Raw genomic sequence first — 22,955 nt, forward strand, 5'->3', positions numbered from 1 at the left:
TGAAAATTTTCAATTGTCCCCGCAATATTGTTAAATTTTCATTCGTTGGTATTAGAGGTGGTTAGAGGTATTAGAAAACGTAAAGGAAATTATGTACCTATAATTACATTTATGTCGAAATAACTTAATATTGAGGTTCGATATAATATATATTAGAATTTTGTTTAATCTGTATAGTATTCTACACATACATCTTCGATGAGATTTTGAACTCGTTTATTCAAGGTCTCATATTATAGAAAAAAGCAGCTGTGACAAGCAGACACAAATATTGGAACATCAATAATCAAACAGCGGTATTGTATATTAAATCACCCTAAAGTAATATTTAAGCTTCTCGAGCCGTGGTGTATATATTTATTTAAATCCATTACAGATATTTATGATTAGTCTAATCTGCTATCAATTCGAAATGTAGTTTGCGCTATAGTTTGAGCTGAAAAGACCTGATAAAAAATATTTTATTTAGAGGCAGAGCTCAATTACTTCTGCTTGACCTTGCATTACGCAACACCCATCGGTCGGCAATGCATGCACCTCCAGTGCATGAATCCTTACTGTACTTCCCCGTGTGCCATGCCCAGGTCATAACTGCCACTGTTGCATTCTCTGCACAATTGTGTTCTTGCGAAGCAACGCTACGAAATGTCGTTTCCTCAACCCCACTGAACGCTTTTTAGAATGAATACAGTGATTAACAGACTGACAGACAGGCAAAAATTGTAAAAAATGTTATTTTGGTGTATATACCGTATTTATATTTATATGCATGTATTGAAAAACTGTTATTTCAATATTACAAACAGACACTCCAATATTATTTATATGTATAGATATCGTAACATATTGTTAACACTACATTGATATTATACTAATGTAACGGGGTGTAGTTATTCCTTATCAGCAACATCACCTAGCTCTACTTCTTGAAATTGGAGATTGTAAATAATATTATAAGCAACGATAATACTTTTATATAATGGGTACTTATACAGATCCCATTTAGTTTTGAATATTAAATAAATGTTGACTAATCGACAACTACGGCGACTAGATATTGCTCATGGTTTTTTTGTTTTATTTCATAAACATTCTTTTTATTGTTTTATGGGTACCCATAAAACTATCTCTGCTTATCTTGGGATATATTCTTAGGTAGATATTATTATTCTTATAAATATGTATAGAAAGAATCATTGGTTTGTGAAAAAATATGTACTCGTAATTATCTAGATCTAGATTCTTTAGAAAAGACCGTCTAAAATCAAATTATCCCAAAAAATTACTTAAAAGATTTTAGAGATAACCGGTATACGAATATTCCAATGACAATGATATGTTACGCATCAAAATTATTAATCTGTACTTTGTTCCTGGCAATAAACTTGTAAAACAACATACGTAAGTTCACAATATAATATATACCTATACTACATAATCACTGACATTGTATGTTATATATTAGTATAAAGTAGATCATTGAATTTGCATGCAGTTATATCCACGTGGTGTCAAGTTAACACACATAAGTAACATACAAATGCCACAATACTTTTCGATAATAGCACAACCCTTTACATTCAATGGTCGCGAGCTCGATTCCCGCAAAATGCAAATAACTGTGTTCATGATTCTATATTCTATATATACATACTGTACATAAAATAAAAGAAATTAAGAGTTAAATAAATTATTATATCTTTATTCTATTTTTTTATTATTATATAATAATAAGAAATAGTCTTAAGTTTTAAACAAAGATTCTCATTCCGTATTACTGATACTCTAACAAAAATAATCAAGTATTGCTCAGTTGTTTAGTACAACATTTATCGAACAGCATTTACGACACGTGGAATTTATAAATTTTAGTAGTTTGTCTCAATTTTCTAAAACTTGTTAATGGCTTCAGGGTTTCTTATTTATTTTATATATAGATCCGTGATTATAGTACTAAGAAATAAATATATATTATTTTCTATTCAAGGCAACGTAATGGTTCACGTTTTCTACATTAAATATAATATAAATAATAATATAACTAAGTAAGAAAAGAATTAAACAAATTGCTTGGAATATAGTTATTCCCTTTTATTAATCATATATACATTTTATATACATACATTTTCATGTACATAAACATACAGTACGACATTGTGCACTTTTCAATCAATAGTCATTAGCAAGGCCAATACGTTAAACGAGATTTGATTGATGCATTACAAAGCTACAATTATTAATAACTCTGAGACTTTCGAAAAAAATATTTCCACAGTTTCGTTTGTAATTAATATACTATTGATAAACCTCAGCCGAAGCGAGCGCTTTCTCGTTCACTTTCGCTCAATTCACACTTTTACGAAAATGATCGCGCGACGCCGGAAAACTGCTTTCACTATTGCGCAAGAGCAGTTACTTCCCAGTCCCCACTCCTGCCGCGGCGCCCCCTCGTCTCCCCCCTTCGCTCACCAGAACCACTAGGCGGCACTCCTCACCTATATTTCCTGACTAGGAAGTGAATTACGCAAGACCAGCTTTCCACGTAGCGCCCACGGCACAAAGAAATGTAATCGTTAACTTATTATTTAAAAAGAAGCTGGTAGATATCGGTTGAAATAAATAACACATAAATGCAACTTTTTTGGAAAAACCGTACATGTCAAAAAAGTCGCCGAGACCAATGCAAACTTTATTAGGATTCACAAAATTTATTTTTTATACTTAATATTTTGTTCATATTAGAAGGACAAAACAAACACGTTCAGATGGATCAAAGACAAGTAGGTTAAAAAGTATGACTATTATTTACGATTAGTTACCGGTCACACAAGTGCAGCTTTTTGGTGCACTTGAAGATTCCTCTTCTACCTGGTGGTGAACTCGATCAGTTGTTGTACGCGGTAAAAAAAAGATTTTATTCCATTTTAAAACCCAACTTGGAAGAAAATAGAAAATTTATTAGTCATTAATTACAAATCTAATTAGAAAGAAAAGGCAGATTCAGAATTAAGATAAAATAGGTCATGCAAACATACATTGGACACGGAAACTGAACTCTGCACTGTCCGATAAACATGCATCACAACCGAGACTGATCGGTCTTCAATCATAAACAATATTCGTAAGTATCACTCATCATGGATTAAGATAATTGGATTCTTTGAGATTAGGCTCAATACACGAGAAAGTATAAATTTTATATTCTAATACTTTTTTTAATCCCTGCTTATGTAAGATACAATAGGAGTATTGTAGTATTAATAACATTTTGTCTTTAGTTAAAAGACAACCTATATTATGCAATAGATTTAAAAAGACCAACTTAATGTTCAGAAATATAGACAACTAGACTATTACTATCTGTTAAAATCTTTAAATTACGTTAAGATACAGTCAGCTGTTTTGGCCTGAAAAGGTAACAATTCGACAGACTCTCTGGCATTGTATAATATTATTATGGATAGTAACTTTTTTTAACATGTTGGTTTGGCTTGAATTTGTTCTCATTCTAATTATGCACATTAAAATAATATTGAGATATAGCAAATTAAGCGCAAAATTTAAAATTTTTCTTTGATGCTGATATTCTTCATAAAAATATAGCTTAAAGTAACCTATTACACTGGGCTTTTGTACTCCTTTTCTTGGAATAAAAGGTTATATACCTGTTTTTAAAAAATCAGACTAAGTCATAAGATAATCAGATAACTAGATGCACTTTAGCATATATAAATGATATTAGTAGGTATATTTTCTTTTTGTCCGACTAATCAAATGCGTCATTAAAATCTTTATTACACTAAAACATAGTAACGAGACGCGACGTCAGTGCGGAAATGGATTTTAATGTAACATTACAACTGAGTGATAGAGTGAAGCATTGGCCGTCATTATGCGGCCGAAGGAGAGTTTAGGCGTAACTTTCTCGCTGTACAAAGAAAGTGAGAGTGCGTCTGAACTGGTCAGTTTCGGACGCTTTCTCTCTGACACGTGGACAAATGGAATTTTACTTGGCTAAAACTCCTTGCTGTAATTTCGACGGTTTATTACGGACGATATGTCACTACTGATTATATTATTTCTTCGTAACAAAAAGCAATAGCATATGCTGCTTCCGTAATTGGATTTAAAATTGAATCTGCATTTTTGTAATTGTACATATTCATTTGAAAAGAATTACAGCTGAATTTCTTGTCAGCTCTTCTTACCTCGAAAGCACTCCGAACTGATAGTAGGTTTGACCTCATAAGAATCTTTACTAGACCTACATGAATAAAGATATGTTTTAATTTGACATATATATATGTATTGTTATCACTTACGGTCTTTGTTTTGTCCTTACAACAACTTTATTGTCTTGATTTTCAAAGGATTACATTTTTGGAGAGACAACCTCGTTCATCTAGCAATATCTATAGCACACTGTCTTACTTTCTGATGGCCGTAGGTTCATGTTTTGCTCAGTACATATTCATGATTATGATTGTTAGGATTGTTTAGCGTGTTCAAAGTTCCATGTATATTGTTAGAATGACAGCCGCATTAATTATACCCATTTTATATTTACACTTACATATTTTCAACATCTATAAATGTTAATGTTGATTAATAAATTCAAACACTTCTAAATTTCCGCGTTTCCTTTACTCTACTTTTATCGTATTTACTTCAATAAAAGCTAGTACATTTCCATTTCTAATGTATGTATGAACTATTTCTTTGTACTATACTATGTATTGTAATATACTATTAAAACAAATATAAAAGATATACAAATACCTTTAAAATTAACTATTAATAAATACAGTGTTCCTTTATGTCATTGAACGGCTGAACTTATGTTCATATTTTAACAACAAATGTCGATGTCAAATATTAAAAGCCGTTGCGTAGTTTAGAAGTTAGCGGAGGAAAAGACAGACGAATAGAGCTACTTTTTGTTTTATTCTATTTATAGACAATGTTATATTTTATCATCAAAATATTTCCTTTTAAGAGACAATTATTTCCAAGTGTAGATGTTGAAACTATTGTCATAATAATGTAGGTTGGTAAACAATAACCCTGACGTCTATATCGCTGTTGCTATCATTGTTTTTTATTCTCCGATAATAAGATTGACTAATTGTATTAGGTGTTAATATATTTACATTCGATTACAGTAAAAAATATATGTTTGATATTATATTAATTTTATTAGTTGTGGATATTAGTTTTTTTAGTTTTGTGACTGTTGCAAAAAAGCTTATGACCCACCGGGATAGCAAATGGATTCCTTCACCTATAGACATAAAGCGTAAATATATCCGGACCTTCTAATTTAACTAATATGTGTCCCAAAACATAAGTCCTAAAACCGAAATTGTTTAACGATTGTCTATAATGGCTGAGACATACTTTGTGCAAAGATTATAATTGTAATAACTGGATATCAGTTTAGTAGTGTTACTTCAGCTACAACTAAACAGATTATAATGTCCGGAGCACAACCGGTCGTGATCCGTTGCGCATAATGTTAGCATACTGCCGTCATCGGAATAGCCCAATGACTTTCTCTGCTGAAAGTGAGAGTCGGCGACAAGTGTGCGCCCGCGCACCCAACTTTTGGTTGCATCACAAACGTTTACTCGATTTCGGGGACGATTATCAGCGAAAACTCTAATATCCACTTGGAGAGTAAACATAAATATGTGAGTGAGAGTAAACGACGTATGAAATTGATAGGTACAAATAAATAATGTGTGTAGATATCGAAATGAATTGGTAATTAATGTAATTATGCAATATTCAATTTGGAAAAGTACAACAAATATTTTGAGTGCTATAAAATTAGTGGTGAATCGATTAGGCAGATATTTATGTAAACAAATTAAAACATTTTTTGTGCGCAAACCTATTTTGATGATTAGAGAGTTTAATCACTTTCTTTTAAAATAAATAAAATGGACTACAAAGCAGTTAAGTTGGTGAATAAGGGTTTATTACACATTAAGATGAATAAGGATATGTTTAAGTGTTAAGTATTGGTGGAACACTTATGATAATTACATCCGTAAGCAAAAGAATATGTTTATACATGTACTACCGGACTGATTTATATAATACTTGCGGGGTTTATATTAGAAAAATTGTAATTTTTGAGAAAATATTTAGTTACATAAACTCGGAAGTCAAACAAGAAATATATTTTTTATAGTATTAAAATACCAGGGTATAATCCAAATCGCCAGTCATTTCCTAGATAAACCTAATAAATACAAACAAGTAGTAGTACAGTAATATTGTATTTGCATTACCACGCATTGTTTTGATACTTTGTTTACCACAAATCGCATGTTTGGTTGTGCAATGTCGATCAGGGTAGTGGTAAGCGTTCTGGGCCGCGCGCGCGCGGAACGCGAGGAAAGCGTGGCGGCGCTTGCGCACGTAATCTAGCAACTAGGTTACTTCCCGCTTCCTGTAGCAACTCCCACCGCTGACTCCTACCCCCACCGATTAGGGTTGTCGATTTTACGTAACCAACTCATTAGATGTGTGAAGACAGTTCCCTGTTCTTGTCCTGTTCCAGTATACGGATACAGGCAGAAGCCTGTATCCGTATACTGTAAGTGTACGGATAAGAAATTTTTCCTATATTTTATGTTCTCATACGCTGTAGTTATGAATTTTGGCGTAAATATCGCCTTGGTATATATATATATATATGGGTTCACGCGGGTGCAGTTACTTGAAGTTTTTTTTTTTAAATATATACACCCATGTAATCAAACTGTCTATGGGTGACCTAATTTAATAAAAATAAATTATTTGTCAATCCGGTTACAAAGTTATTCATTATTACTTCTTTATAATATTATAGTACTTAACTTACTTTAGATTAATTTAAAGAGGTGAAGTAATTTTTAAAAACAATTGATTATTTTTTTATTTATTTCAAACATAATTATCAAATATTTCTTCTTTATATATTAATACATTGGATAAAGTTCATGTTTCCAGCTTAATATATTCTTAACGACTAGCCGTGTACATATAGTATTCACATTTGTTATTTAACAAAACAGGAAACTGTTACATTGTTAATTAAAAAGGCTCATATGATTGTATCCGTATGGAGGTAATCCTATCATGAATCAATACGGACAATAAAGGCGGTACTCCCCTATACTCACAATCCCCTTTCCCCACCCAATATACGTTATGCAACTAAGAGTTGGTTAAAGATGCTGAGAGTAGATTTAATAATCGTATACAATACTTTTTCAATAGGAAACACTATGGCCGACAATATAACGTCATCCCGTACATTTCTCACGGTTACGCGGCATTACAACTCTAAAGAAAACTGTGCGTATTAGTTCCTCCAGAACGCAAAAACTAATATTCTAAAGCGATCACTATGTTGATCATTAGATTTACGACAAAAACCTATAACAAATTTTCATCCAGCGAGACAATGCTGCTAAAAGACTATCGTAGTATCAGCTAGTTCCTAAACCTAACGTTTATTTAATATATGTATATTGTAATAATTTGTTTATTTTAGATATATCTTTTGTATTAATTAATATATTTAAATAAAGATTTCATTATTTAATAATTATATTATTGGTGAAAATCATTTAATTCATTTATTTATGTAGATATATATGCAGGAACAAATTGATAAACAACCCTAGAAGAACGGAAGGAATCCTAAAAGGAAATCCCATCCGTGCCTTAAAAAAGAAGTAAAAATTTTAACGAATAAATTTATTATTAGACACATCGACAAGCTATATATAATTAATAGGCAATTCTATATCCTACGTTAAAACAAATGATATCTTTTTCATAGATTCATTTGACGAATATAGGTAAAATATAATAAAATCATTTTATTACTGACAACACATTATAGTGTGTTCGATTCTCATACTATACAAACATTTGCATTCATTATTATATGTTAGTATGACTATTTGTTATTCCATATATTTTGTATTTGTTTACAAAAAGTATATGAATCAATTCTTCCATCCGCTTAGTAGAAGTGAGCATATGAGTGATGTTGGGTTATTATTATAATAATAAATTTGTATTAAAAATATTTCTATATACATTACTGCATGAAATGTCATCTAAAGATAATAATCATTATGTATAGTATACAAGTAATGATGTGCAACCTATGGAAATGCGGCTTACCTTGATCACAGCAGACGTTCGATCCCTGATATTAATTAATATGTATTATCTATAATTAACACACGTCACTCAAGTCCACATAATAATATAAAAAAAAAATATAGTAAGCGTAATATATTATACATCAACTGATATGCCTACAATTATTTTTTCCAATTTATAAAATGAAAAGTTAATATTACTGTTTTAATTGACAGACTATTTCCTGAACCTATTTAAGTTATATGAATACAATTAATATATAGATAACTTTATACAAGTGATAAACATATTTAAGTATATTTTTTGATCATGCATATAGAAAAGCTGGTTGCTTTTCTACAATATAATCTCACATTCGATATAAATAATCTATGTTTTATTGTGTGTTGGAGTTTGAAACTCGCGAGTCTTATACTAAACCACTATTCTACCGAAGTACTCTATGAAAGGTAAATACTGAAACAAATAAGTAATTTTAATATACAATTTCATTGAAATTTTCTTTACATCGTCTATTCTTGTACACAAACGTGAGTACAAGCTGTTACATTATATATTATAAAAAAGCAATGTCAGTTCGTAATAAATAAACTTAAAGAAAGGACTTATTATTCCATTCATTGTTCACCACCTTCATTCGATCCAATTTAGTTTTTTTTACAATTTTCTATTTCTGAACTTATTTTAAATTTTCATTTCTAATAATAAAAATTAAAAATAAGTTTCTCAGTGTTGGCCAGATTTAGACGCCAGCCCGGAGTTTTTCATGAATGGCCTATTAAAGGTTTCTTAAGGGTCGGCATTGCGCATGTAATAACTCTGTTCTCTCAGACATCCATATGTTACTGTACCCGTTTACCATCAGATGAACCGTGTGCTTAGTCATCTATGTATAATACAAATTCAAATCCATCTCTCAGAATCATATTTATAGTATATTAAATATCTCGTCTCCACTGTTCCACTGTCTGTCCTTAATCCTTTTACGTTGCTACCTGCTTAAGATTGCAGTGTAACAGGCTTTACTCGATAAGTATTCAGCAACAAAGGTATTGTAAGAACTATTAAATATATCTTTCGATATCTTATTAGGACCTATCCAAATATTCTGAAACTTCTAACAATTATTATAATATAAATGTATTGTCTAGTACAACAATATTTAACTGTTACAACACAGCGAACGAAACTACACTAAGTTTTTTAAGAAGTCCTACAATTTAAGTAGATTAATTTGCACTAAATTAATTTGATAGAGAATAGTTTGATATTAACTTCCTTATAAAAAAATAATATTCTTTACCTACTTATATAACAAATTGTATGTACATCACTCACTGTATATGAATCGCCGGCTTTCACCTTGTGTGCGATTTTATGTAGATTTTTATAAGTATAAGAATAATTAATATCGATTAAGTATTCTTTGCGTTCATCCATTATAATTATAAAGTAAATCATTCTACTTTATGACATTATATAAAATATTATTTTGATATATTTTTAAAAATAACTATTTAAAAAATATTGTAAAGAGTAGCATTCAAATGTCAAGTTGTGTGCTTACGTAATACAAAATTTTCCCATGAATTGCTTTAACTTTACAAGTTGTTTTAAAGAAAAACTTGGTTGAAACAAACAAACATCAAAACAATGTAGGCTATTTTTATCCACCGAGCTCCCGTGCATCGTCACGTTGTTGGAGCGTGGATGGTGCTCCGTGATTGCCTCCCCTCCTTGCTTACACCGGCAAGAACACGCTTGTGTACCCTCGCGCCTCGCCACGTGACCGCTGACACTCAGTCAATTGAATCTGATTTATTTTCTTATCTTTTCAATTATTTTACAATCGCAACGACTAAACTGATGGGAATGAAGCATGCTGTTTACACCATTTTTGTAACTGACAAATATCCACGGAAATGGAAAAAATAAATTATAAAATCTTTAAATTATCTGTCTTAGATAAAAACTTCTACGGTTTCAGATTTTCACTTCGTTGCTTATTGATATTAGTGACACTTTCGACTTTTTTAAAGTTCAAAACGCAGAGTTTATTACGGCTTCCCGGCTGGGCAGGATGAAGATCTTTATTATAGGCTCAGGTTATTACAAAACAGTACAAGCTGCCTCGATCACACTTAAATTACTTTATGACATGTATGTGTTAAGAGAACAGAGAGTGTCAATTCTAACTCACGCGGCCATATCAGTGGACTGCAACTGGAGATTTATAAAAAATAGCAATTAATATTTAAATAGGTATTATTATTCACCCATTTATCAGCCATTATTCTTATAAAGAACTATGAATAGGTAAATATGAAACACGTTCTCAACATGACGCGATGTTTTTTCAACATTGGAATGAATGAAATAGCTATTGTTTATATTACCTGCGTTTGTGACGTCACAACCGCAAACTATACTTTAAAATTACATTTTATTTACCATATAACCAAATATTTTACTATCCACCAGACTCGTTATACAATGTACATACTATATAGCCTAGGCTCATCTGGAAAAATGCACTTTGCAGACTGTGAAATATTTAAAACTATACCAGTGGTATGTAGAACCACGGGCATTATTTTAAAAATATAGTTCAATTCATTAATTTTTTATATCTTTCAAAAACAGTAATAATCATATTTGTCATGTAATCTATTTTTATAAAAGAATAATATCATTATTCTAATAAACTGGAACATTTTTCAGATTTCATCGAATTTAAAATACTTAATAGCAACAATATTAACAATTTTAATGTACTATAAAAAAATATTACATTCAATTACTGTTTTATTCTTTCCATTTCTTGCCATTGCGAATCAAAATCATCACATTCTTTATTCATGTACATTATACGCTCTACGCGATGGTTTTTTTTATTTGTTATTTGCATCCCTTTTTTTAGTGTGTGTGACGCGACTATCACAGGACAATACTGACAACAACTGTGCTGGGACTAAACCGTACATGCCAAGTAGACTTCGAGTGCCAAGCTTGTGCAAAGTTCGAGTCATGATTTTTTTTTGAGACAAATCTGCCTCAGTAGGGTCCAAATATGTCGCAGTAACGTGGCAAATCTGTCCAGTAACGTGGCAAATCTGCCGCAGTACCGCGGCAAAGCCGCATAGAGAGTGCCTGGCACCGTTGGCTTGTGTCAGTGTTAGCCTGCGCGGGGGGCACGCGCGTGCCGCAGCCGGCCACAATCACGGCATCATGCCCTTCTTGTTGCAGGCAAGTCGGTGAACAATAAAGATGTGCTTGAGGACAAGAAAGATGATAACGAGCTGTGGGACGCGCAGGCCGCCTTCCTCGGCCCTAACCTCTGGGAGAAGACGCTGCCGTACGACCCTGATCTCAAGGTACAAGAAGTCAGTAATCGCCACTTTATTACCTACTGCGTGTTGAGTGTCGTGTGCGTCTCTCACCGGCTTCCTAACCGCTGTCACCCGCATTAGGTAATAGAGTTGCTTCCGTGCTCCCACCCACTGTCCACGCAATCCACACGTCCATCTCCCTTCACCTCCTCACCTATTCTTTTACTATTACAGTTTACTTAAGTTTAGTTTACAAATTATGTTTATGCGAATTGCCAATGCGATTGTCACTGTCTTCTGCTGGGCGTCCTATCGCCATATGTATGGTCACACCCACTGGTAATCGCAATTCGCATAGCGTTTGCTGTACGGGACTCGCGCCCCCGCAGCCGGCTGGCGGCGTGTGACCTGGGTCTTTATTGGTTTGCAGTACGTGGACCTAGATGAGTTCCTGTCCGAGAATGGCATGCCGGGCGAAGGACTGGGTGGCGCTCACCTCGGTGGGTCGGCGTTCGGGCCAGGCGCGGGACTCGCGCTCGGCCTCCAAGCGCCGGTCACCAAGCGCGAGCGATCGCCCTCCCCCTCCGACTGCATGAGCCCGGACACCATCAACCCGCCGCTCTCGCCCGCAGACTCCAGTGAGTGTTCAATTTTATAAACTGCGATAATTATTTTCCTTATACTCGTTCAATTAGACTGTCTTCGGTGTCAAGTGGCTTTATTACTAATAAGTTGTAATCTACTGAAATATACCTATTTAGCCAACAGTAATTGAAACAAATGAGAGTGGTACTCGACATGTATATAGACGACGATTATCACATTTGCAGAAGGATTGTTTACCATTCCACTTTCATAAAAAATACTTAACAAAATATGCAAAAGCACGTCAATGCAACGCCGTTGTGACGTTACAGCATTTTCAATGGCGTCGTCGGGCCGTGACTTCGATCCCCGGACGCGCGCTTTCTCCGATGAGGAGCTGAAGCCGCAGCCGATGATCAAGAAGTCCCGGAAACAGGTAAATGAAGTTAGTGCGCTGATCATTCCTAGCGGCATGATGCGACTGCCTGCGGGGAGCGGCGATGTTCGCACGTACACACTACAATTACACATTCTAACACATAGGCACAGCATATTTATCTGTTTTTTGTTACTTCAACTCTAGTGGACTTCATACAAGAGTCTCATCAGTATCATAGTAAATGCATCACTTGACCTGTCTACATTTTTTTATTGTTTAGATTTGGATTAATTGTACAGGACTCTGTTATAAATGATTACATTAACGGAAATTCAATTATAAATATAAATTAGTACTCAACCTTTTTAATGATTGAATTGCAGGACGTAAAGTTAGATGCATAGAATGTGTGTAGAATATACGATTTCCACACATCGCTGATTGGTACGGCAGATTGATTCATTCATTAATTAACATAGGGGAATATATAATACTTTAATTGTATTTGTACTAGTAAATATTTAATGACTTGATAAATTCATTAATAAATCATCGTCATCATTGCCTTGCCCTTATCCCATTATTTGGGGTCGGCGCAGTATGTCATTCTCTTCCACTGCTCTCTATCATAAATTCATTAATAAATAGCCAAGGATATAATAATCCTATAATGCCATCTATATACCGAACTAAATATAGCTTGTATAATGATTACTAGATAACTGACTGACATGCTTTATATTACATGTTGTATAAGAGCATTACTTATATCTACTACCAAGCTGCTTGTGTTCTAAGCAGTTGAACGGTGAGATATGGCAGTAAAAATCCAATGCATGACTCGTTCGTTCTCACGGAATAAGTTGAAACGTAGGAGGCGTTACATGTTCATCCAGAGAGGTCCAATTTAAGTTACACAAAGAAACTATATTGGGGTTTTACATTACTACTTAGTTTATGCGCAATTTGTAACAGACAGAAACAGACGGTACACTTGAACATCTCGACTTGTTTTTTACTTCACGTTTTTCCTGTTGTCTTAGTATTGCTGCCCGTCAAAGGAGGCTTGTCGAGTTTTTTTTTATTTATATCATCGTCACATTTTCCTAACAGATTTTAGTGACATATTGAAAGCAAGTAAATACGTTTAGGCTTTTAATTCCGTATAGAGATGTCCTCTTATTCTTAGGGATATAGGCAAGAGTACCTAAAGTCAATATAACAGTTGACTTATCTACATTTTTTATTGAGTATATTTGTAATTAAGAGTATAATACTTTGTTATCGATGTATACATCACCAGAGATTCAATTATAAATTTAAACCACATACAGCTGCAATCAGTACTAATCGTACCAATATAAGTTACATAGATTTATTCTTTAATTAAATAAGATAAGAATATAAATATAATACTTTAAATGCATTTGTACTAGTAAATAAATAAAGTAAATATTTAATGACTTAATAAATTCATTAACAAATAGCCAAGGACAACTTATAATACCATCTACATACCAAACTAAACATAGTTTGTGTTGTAGTTACTAGGCATCTGACTGACATACTATATAATAAAGTGTATACGTAAATACATAGTAAATGTTCATGTAACGTATATGTATTCTTCACGGACACTTCATTCCCACGGGATGCAGTTTTGAATAACAATATGTATTGAATTCATGTATTGTCAGGTACTTTTAGAAATTTGAAACAATAATAACTGTCATTTATTATTGTTTATATAATATCAACGTGTTAGTAATATGCTGATTTGTGCCTATTCCTGTATATATGCATACACACACACACACCCACACAACATGTTTAGAATTACATTAAGCTAGATTCACACATAGGTAGCTACAAATATGCAACTAATGAAAACATAGAAATATAAACGGTAACTAAACAGTGATATAATATTACAATTATCATACATTTTACCTATGGGAACCAAAAGAAGTTACGTTATATAACTAAGATTTAAATATATTTATATCCATTAGTTTTAAAACTTATGTTCATTTTGTATTAATTTATATTAATGATTGTCGGGAAAAACTAAATATTTCATAGCAAGTTCAGTTCGTAAATATATTATGATATGCTAGCTGCTCTGGCAAACCTTGTTCTGCCATATAAATTAATAGTGCTAGTAAAAAATAGGGGTAGATAGTAGAAAAATAGGGCAGACGGGGAGAGGGCGGTGAACATTTTAGGGTTGTATGTATTTTGAAATGAACAAAATTGGAACAACCCATATCATTTGTTGATATTAAAAAATAGATAACATCCCATTCTCAGACCTACCTAAGTATACATATAAAACTTCATCAAAATCAGTTAAAACGTTTTAGTGTGTTCATTAGTATGGAAACTTACAGTGTGACACGAGAATTTTACTTTTACAGATTTTACTCGGTTTAGAATATATCGAACAGCCGTCTATCGGATTAATTTAATTTGATATTATTTTCATTATCGACGACACACAAAAGGTTTTGGTGTCGGACAATTTTAATTGAGGACTTTTGAGTTCAATTTAGTTTAGAGACCACTACTCCCACAATATTCAAGGAATTAAGTTTATTTTTTATTTCCATCATTACAGTTAATTAGAGAAAGATATTATCTTTTTTTAAACCCCTTCGAATATGGAAGAAGTACTATAATTGATAATATTTTCACTATCACCATTGGGTTAAAAATAATTATTTATTTTTGTTAAAGGCACACCCAGAACGGTTAAAATATATAGAGGGAACAGTAATTAAACTTTATTGTCAAATCATTGCTACCTGGGGTTTTTTATTAGGAGTAACAAATATGTTTTCTAATTACGTCTCTAAATGTTATCTTCTAACTCCAGCCGGAAGAAAATAATGATAAATATATTCTTCATATGTGGCGGAGAAGTTGGAGAAGTTAGTTAATATAAAAACATGTGAATCTAGCTTTACACAGCATGACACCAGCTTATTAATGCTTCATCAAATATTAACTAACATCTAGTACAAGGGTAAATCAAGTACATCTGCACAACGAACAATGTATTGCACTGCACACTTTACTGATAAGAATATTACACTGTCATATATATATGATCATATATAGATTGTTTAATATAGTTCTTAACATTAAAGAATATACTGTTAATAAAAGACCATCAAAGCTTCGTATTCTTCAAATAACAACTTACTTCTCAGAGATGGCACCTCGTGGAAAGTAATACGAATGTCACGAATTTTTCAGTGATACCCGTGATGCTACACATGTATGTAGGCGACGGTAACCTCCAGGCGTGGTTAGCTTATTTAGTTTTCCTGTAATATGAAAAATATGATCCTTTATCTATGATAGTGTAATTTGCAACTTAGTTATATGCTCTGTATATTCAATGTACATAAAGAGATGGTGTTGGTTTATCTATTTCAATTTAAGTATACCGGGTGTTATGGAAATGGTGCGGTAGTATTTTTGTACTGATAAAAGTTAACTGAGAGTTACAATGTATTTTGTGACGTCCTATATATGTGTATATATATATACGTAATATACATAGAAAAGGTACGCAATTTATGAGTGTTGCCTCCGACGTCACAGGATAACATAAATGTCACTTTTGTTGTCCATGTTTACCACTTACAAATCAATGGACCGTTATCTTATTAAACCAATTGTGTGATAAAAAAAATGGCGATTTGCGGGTATAATACTCGTGATAAATGTGGGAAAATAGAAAATAAATTATTAAATAAACTTATCATGCCAAAAAGATTTTTTATCCACTCCGATCGATCCCTTGCCTAATCCAAAGGGGAATCGGAATTACGACGGCCTAAGCCGAGCTGACTCCGTCAGGCAGAAGTAGACCTTCTGCCAGTCTATAAGTCTTTCCAAGAGTTTGGAGTGGCATCTGCACTTGCACCCTATTACTCGGTGAAGCTGTAAAGGCCAACGGCGGCCTTAGAATAGTTAAAAAAAACAAATTAAATTTTAAGTATAAAAACTTACCGCAATAAATATAGAAAAAAATATTTTTTCTATAGGTATTTATTGCTGCTATTGACATCCCGTCACATAATTCAAATTTGGCGATTATAATATACTCCTAACTGAAAATTTTTTACTATCACAATAATCATAAATTAGTTTTGACATACATAATATATTAGTTTTTAGTAAAAAACCTTGGAAATACTTAGTCTTTATTGAAAATCTCTGCAGGTAGTACATTCCAAAATCTAAGTCTACATAGGAGAAAGCTATTTTGAAACCGCACTGTCCATTCCACTCCAAGCCACTTAGGCTTTGGCGTATGGGGACGAATTCTGTAGCAACACGATACATAAACAAAGCCTTGTTGCCACTTCGTTCAGTTGATCGCTAGTGCCACATCTCCACTGTCGGCTCCAGAAATACAGAGTTGGTTGATTGTTTGCGAATACTGAACAATTTTCCAATATTGTAATTCACAAAACAATGTACAATGTACCCAAATCCGTTCATGGTTTACAAGTCATTTCATAAAATAAATTGTCTGTATATCACATTGGAGTTAGTATATGTATGTAATACTCATTTCATTATGCAATTCATTGATGCTATTAAATATGGTATGAAAACTGTAGTAACATTATTGATAAACAACATTATTTTGAATTTTATTTAAACTTGCTAAAGAAAATTTATCATATATCTATATAATTTTGCGTATAAAAATAAATCTATTGCCCCCCCCCCCCCCCTTTATAAATACCGCAAAAGTCCACCAACACTTCAATCAAAGTTAATGGAAATACTTATTTGGATGAAATAAAAACAAAGCTTGTAAATATATTTAAAGGGTTGCGGACACGTGAATGAGATAGAATAACAATATAAATTTAATTGAAAATGTAATTATATAGTGCATATAAATTGACTGTCATATCTTAATAACGAAAATCCTAATCGGTCCAATATAGAATTACGAATTTTTACTAAGTAAATGAAAACCCTATATATTAATTATTATACGTATTTTAGACAATAATATGTACCTAAAATTCATAACATTTTAGTATAATATACATACATATATTATTGTTCCTTTCGCAGTCATAATTTTTATTTATTGTGACTACTTGCGTCGCATATTCGAAAACTTGTAACTCTAATTTGGCGACGATTATAGAAAAGAATAAATATTTTATGTTACTATCAAACTATCAGACAATTTAAATACGCGAAACGTCGCACATCGTGTTAAAAATACGGTATATACAACATACATGTACATGTAATAATTGCTGGTTAATTTAATCTGCATTAAAATCAACATACCTATATTAAGCAATATTAATTTATTTGTATTTTTCAATATTTGTGTTTAAATAGATCAATTCTAGAATACCGATTAAAAACTTTTATTACACATTGATACAAATATACAATGCATCACCTTAACAAGTCAACTCAATTGAAATGCGATTGAAACAAAATCATTGAATGATTGGTAGGATCGATCGTTTAAAGTGGTTTCAAGTTTTAAATAAATAATAGACTACTATTAGGTATTTGTATCTTTGCATAATTTTGGTGTATCTATTTTATGTGGAATAGCGTTAAACTCTTCAGACCAGGTCTACTACTAAAATCTATTCAATGAGCACTATAATGGAAACTATATCTCGTCTTACTGTTGTAGTTACGTCATATACTCGTAGGTGATAGTAGTAACAACGATATTAGAAGATTTAGTTTGAATAAACTGCACTTTTTCCACAACAATTGAAAGAACTCTTACAAGATAAGCTCGATTATCCAATGTATAACAAATATATCTATGATATATATATTCTATGTTATATAATTGAAGTAAATATTTTCTGCCTATCTAAGATATAAATCTTCGGTGATACCATAAAAGAGCTGCAATACGGGTATAATCCTGTTTATTCGTTGCGAATTCATTTCTTGCAGAAAATACTCGATACTGAGACCCCTCATAACCTAAGTAATCTTACAATATCACAATAGAAAATAGAGCATATCACTGATCTGACGAAGTGCTTTAACTTACATTTAGTAGTAGACTGGTTTAAGTATTATTAGGCATAAAAAAACTCTCCGTTTGAATAGAATAGAATAGAAAATTCTTTATTCAAATAAATTTACATTTAAGCACTTTTGAATAGTCATTCAGAAAACTGACTCATCACAAGAAGAAAGTGCAAAAACCAGCGTGTTGCTCATTTAAATGATGTAGTTGTAACATTACTTTTTTAAGTTTAAATGTGTGTTTACCTAGCACTAATTCATTAGAGTCAAATTAATGCTCATTAAGTTTTAAATCGGTTAAGACAGTCAATTATGCTATTATGCCAGTAATTGTATCTCAAGTCACGTGTAACCGTACGGGTGGATGTGGTAGCACTAGCCGTAAACGCCTATTGTGTTCCACTGGCGGGTGAAGGGTGGTTTGAGTGTGTGGCGCGGCGTCCTAACCCCATATCGACGTCGTCGGCAGTTCGTGCCAGACGATCTCAAAGATGACAAGTACTGGGCGCGCCGGCGGAAGAACAACATGGCAGCCAAGCGGTCCCGCGACGCGCGCCGCATGAAGGAGAACCAGATCGCGCTGCGGGCTGGCTATCTTGAGAAAGAGGTTAGATTTGCTATTTCTAGCAGAGTTTATATAAATATATAATGACTGGAGTAACGAAATAAATCAGTCAGAGCAGACCAGAAGCAGCATCCATTCACCAGTATAACGGATGAGCATCACTGTACTCACCCATATTTCGATCCAGTGTTTTTGAAAGACGATTATAGAATGGTAGTTCATCCTACGATATTCACTAGCATCGTCGTCGGCAGGATCAGACCAGGATGGAGTCAGTCAAGTTAGTCAGCTTCATATGCTTTTCATTAGACCACGTATCTTTACTTCGATACTTTTAGAAAGCATCGTGTACAATTCCCATCTATACTGCTATCTATGGCTATGGATCAGCAGTCGTCATTATTAACAATCGTCTCCACTTTGACACCCTTATTGGTTTATATAGAAAGTTAAGAACTTGTGAGGAAGATAAATTTGCTGGTGGGGCATGAAAAACTCCGGGACATTAGTGCGATGCTTTTAAGTGTCACGATAATCATCGCAATAGCACACGCGTCGCGTAGTTAAATATTATTTTATTTTATTATCATAATCGAAATTACTTAATCAATACAAACACGTATTAATTAATATAATAAAGCAATATATTATTAATAATTCAGAACATGGGGCTACGACAGGAAGTAGAGCTGCTTAAGAAAGAAAACCACATTCTGCGTGAGAAGTTATCAAAGTTCGCGGACGTATAGGCAGCCTATCCCAAACACCCGCATAGCACAAACACGCCACACGACATGTGAGTACTAACTTATTATATTTATATTTATGATGGAATATTTAGTAAATGACGATTGTTTAATATCACCTACGTGAATACCTCCACTGCCTATTTCAAACGCCGTTATGAATCGTTGTTTTGTTAGAACCTGGCCTAAATAAATGGCGTACAAACCTTTAGAAAGCACAAAGATTCCGAATGGCAATTGAGTAACTAAAGACACATCTTAGAACATTTTGTCTAGTTCTCATACTTCTCAGTAGTCCAAAATTAATGAGTGCTACAAAATTTAAAAATCCGTATAAATAATTAGTGAAATGACCAAACTTTGTTTGTATATCTTATGTCACATCTTTGCCCATTTTAAGCGAATAAAGGGAGCACCTCTTATAGAACCAAAGTATATTTTTATATGAATTATGGAATGTATTGATTGTTGCAGGTCACGGGCGCAACATCGGCGAGCGCGCGCGGACCATTCCCCGCGCCGCCCACCTCCTCCGGACTCCGGACACAGTACTCTACTTGTTTCGTTATTTTAAGAACTTTAACTGTTGTTATGTTTCTAAAACTATACTTAGAGTTTGATGCACCTGTTAGTATGACAAAACATTTTGTACTTTTCATCTCCTGTGGATGTGGTGGCGAGGCCATCACTCGTCAGCACTCACCTCTATTCTCTTGTAATGCTATCGATTTGCTGGTATCGTTCCATTCTACTTTCTATGATTAATAGTAGTAATAACCACATTATATTACATCGTGTTGTAGTGCTGCTCATTCAGCGAATCGATAAGTGTTCAGGTGATGCATGTTGTTCGTAGATAGGATTATATCGCAGTTACCGTAAGTGTATCTAGTTAGTTTAATAGGTGAATCTTAACCAAAGTTCCGCTCGAGCTTTGATCTGTCGTCGTCTCTAATTCCTTCACTCGGACACAGTTCGACACTCAACAGGGTTAGTCAACGACGTATGGACCAAATTATATGGAAAATTGTTATTTTGAATGGTGATTGTGGTGTCCCGTCCTGAGCGTGCGCCGCGTGTGCGTCGCGTGTGCGCCGCGCCCGCGTCGCGTCCGTGTCGCGTCCGCGGCGACTGTCCGACCCGAGTGCGGATATTATAATAAGTTAATGTTGTTGAATATTTATATTGATACCGGCACCGGTGGCAGCAGGCCGCCGCACGCAAGTTTGCTCAAGTGGCTCGCGTACGCATTCGCAAATGTAGTGGCTGCGTCTGTATATAGATAGTTTTAATATGGCCTCGGGGCGGCCCCGGCCGCGTCCCGGACATTCGATGCTACTCGAAATCTGTATTATAAAAACGTCGCTGTTGTAAACTCTGTCCCCGTCCGTCCCCCTTTTCTGGAAGTTTCTCCTATGAGCCGTCGGTTGCCGCCACGTTTTACTGTTACCCTCGTGCCCCTAGCTCGCTTCGTAGGATTGTTCCGTATGAAATTAAATCTCCAAAGGGACCCAGGGCCGCCTCGCGCGATCCCCTGCCCCCTGCATACCCTCTGTCGTTTCCGTAGAGAGCGATAACACTAGTGTCGTTTCAAATTTACTTAGTGGATAGTTTAAGTAGTTCGTAGATTCCGTAGTGTAGTTGTTATTAGTCTATTTTCGTTATAAAATTTTTGGAAGTTTATATAATTTTTTTTTTAGTTGTAAAGAAATTCGCGTTATTGTATCGATATGGGTAGAACCTGCATATAGAGATAGTCGGCGCCCCGCGTCAACACCACTCCCAGGGAGTGTGGGCTGCCGCGTTCGCCGGCCGCTCGGAGAGCCTGGATTCGTGGCAACTAACCCTCACACACCGGTACAACGACTGTCGCACGCGTGAGATAGAACAGGACAGCAGTACGCTGCGTGTCAGTCTCTCCCATGCGTGCGATGGAGACGAAGCCGTTGTCTATGAGTTGGTCGGGCTTGGCTCTGCGAACGGCGGCGTGGGCGGCGGGGCCCGCACATCGTGGACGGGTCATCGCGACCGCGTCCATACGCACTGACTACGTCTCCTCGACGTTTCCTCCGCACTCTACTTGACTCGTGCTATTGTTATAATATATTTTTGTAGGTTTTTGTCGTTGATAAATGAGTCAATTGAATGTTTAATGAATTGAAAAATTAATGTTTATAACTAAGACTAAGAAGTTGTTGCATTTGAAAGTATTTTATGGATACAAAGCGAGAACAATAAAATGTTTTTTCTATAAAGATTTACATGTGAGGGATTCTACTAAGGTGTGAAGGTTAAATTTGGAAATGCACTGTTTCATATCAAACGATATTATATTATGTATTATAACTTAATGTTAATCGGCCGCGCAGTGCGGCATTTGATATTCCATCTTGTTTGTTAAAAAGTATATACATTGGATTATGCAATTGCGTATATTAGTACCTATACATACATGATATAATTGTTTCTCCGAAAAATGTAAGATGGGTATAATGATATTATATTATTAAGGTATCGTGATAAGAAGGAGTCGTATGTAAGAGCATTGTGGTAAAGTTTACCTAACTTGATAAGTGAAGTGTCTGTAAAATGGTCGGGGCGGGTTCAACGCGGCTCCGGTCGCCGCTGTCGGTGCTGGAGCCGGCCCCATCCCGCCCCCTCCCTCGCCCGTCCCGCTGTCGCCCGAACCGACCCCGCCCCACCCCAAACCCAGGCCCAAGTCCTCCCCGTCCGACGCCCGGCGCCGGGGCATCTCCACCCAGCCCCACTCTAGTGTTGCCTAATAATCAATTTTCATTTGATCGATACTGTTCAACCTCATTAACTAAAATCCACAGGACTATCGGTTGATTCGATATAATCAATGAAAGGCTTTATGTAATTTTATCATGTAAGATCAACTTGATGTACGATACTTTGGATTAGATTTACTTGCTCCCTTATATTGTCGCGATGTGATCGATTATATCGATGTTATCGATTGTCCATGTTATTTTAAAATAATTTGGCACTGTATTGCACTCTAATCGAACTATCGATGGATAATGAACAGATACCGATTAGCTGGCAACACTAGCGCTGCCCCACGGCCGTCGACCGCGCCGCACCCCAACCTCGCGCCTCTCCTCTCTGTC

At 34.4% G+C, this 22,955-nt stretch overlaps 1 protein-coding gene across 5 annotated transcripts in view; it reads left to right on the forward strand.

Annotated features, from left to right (window-relative positions):
* The window catches only part of LOC131852985 (hepatic leukemia factor), a 179,191-nt gene extending 156,444 nt beyond the window's left edge, over positions 1–22,747 (forward strand). For 2 of the 5 annotated variants that reach the window (XM_059203758.1, XM_059203762.1), the window contains exons 3-8: positions 11,416–11,552; positions 11,929–12,136; positions 12,416–12,528; positions 18,980–19,117; positions 19,738–19,871; positions 20,296–22,747. In XM_059203758.1, the coding sequence (XP_059059741.1) occupies positions 11,416–11,552; positions 11,929–12,136; positions 12,416–12,528; positions 18,980–19,117; positions 19,738–19,824 (683 nt within the window). In that variant the 3' untranslated portion in view covers positions 19,825–19,871; positions 20,296–22,747. The remainder of the gene's footprint in view (positions 1–11,415; positions 11,553–11,928; positions 12,137–12,415; positions 12,529–18,979; positions 19,118–19,737; positions 19,872–20,295) is intronic. The other 3 variants (XM_059203759.1, XM_059203760.1, XM_059203761.1) reach the window with 3 other exon arrangements.
* Positions 22,748–22,955: the final 208 nt, after the last annotated feature.

This window comes from Achroia grisella, unplaced genomic scaffold, assembly GCF_030625045.1.
Source record: "Achroia grisella isolate CSIRO2021 unplaced genomic scaffold, CSIRO_AGI_Agris_v1 utg874, whole genome shotgun sequence".
In the NCBI taxonomy this organism is placed as follows: Eukaryota; Metazoa; Arthropoda; class Insecta; order Lepidoptera; family Pyralidae; genus Achroia; species Achroia grisella.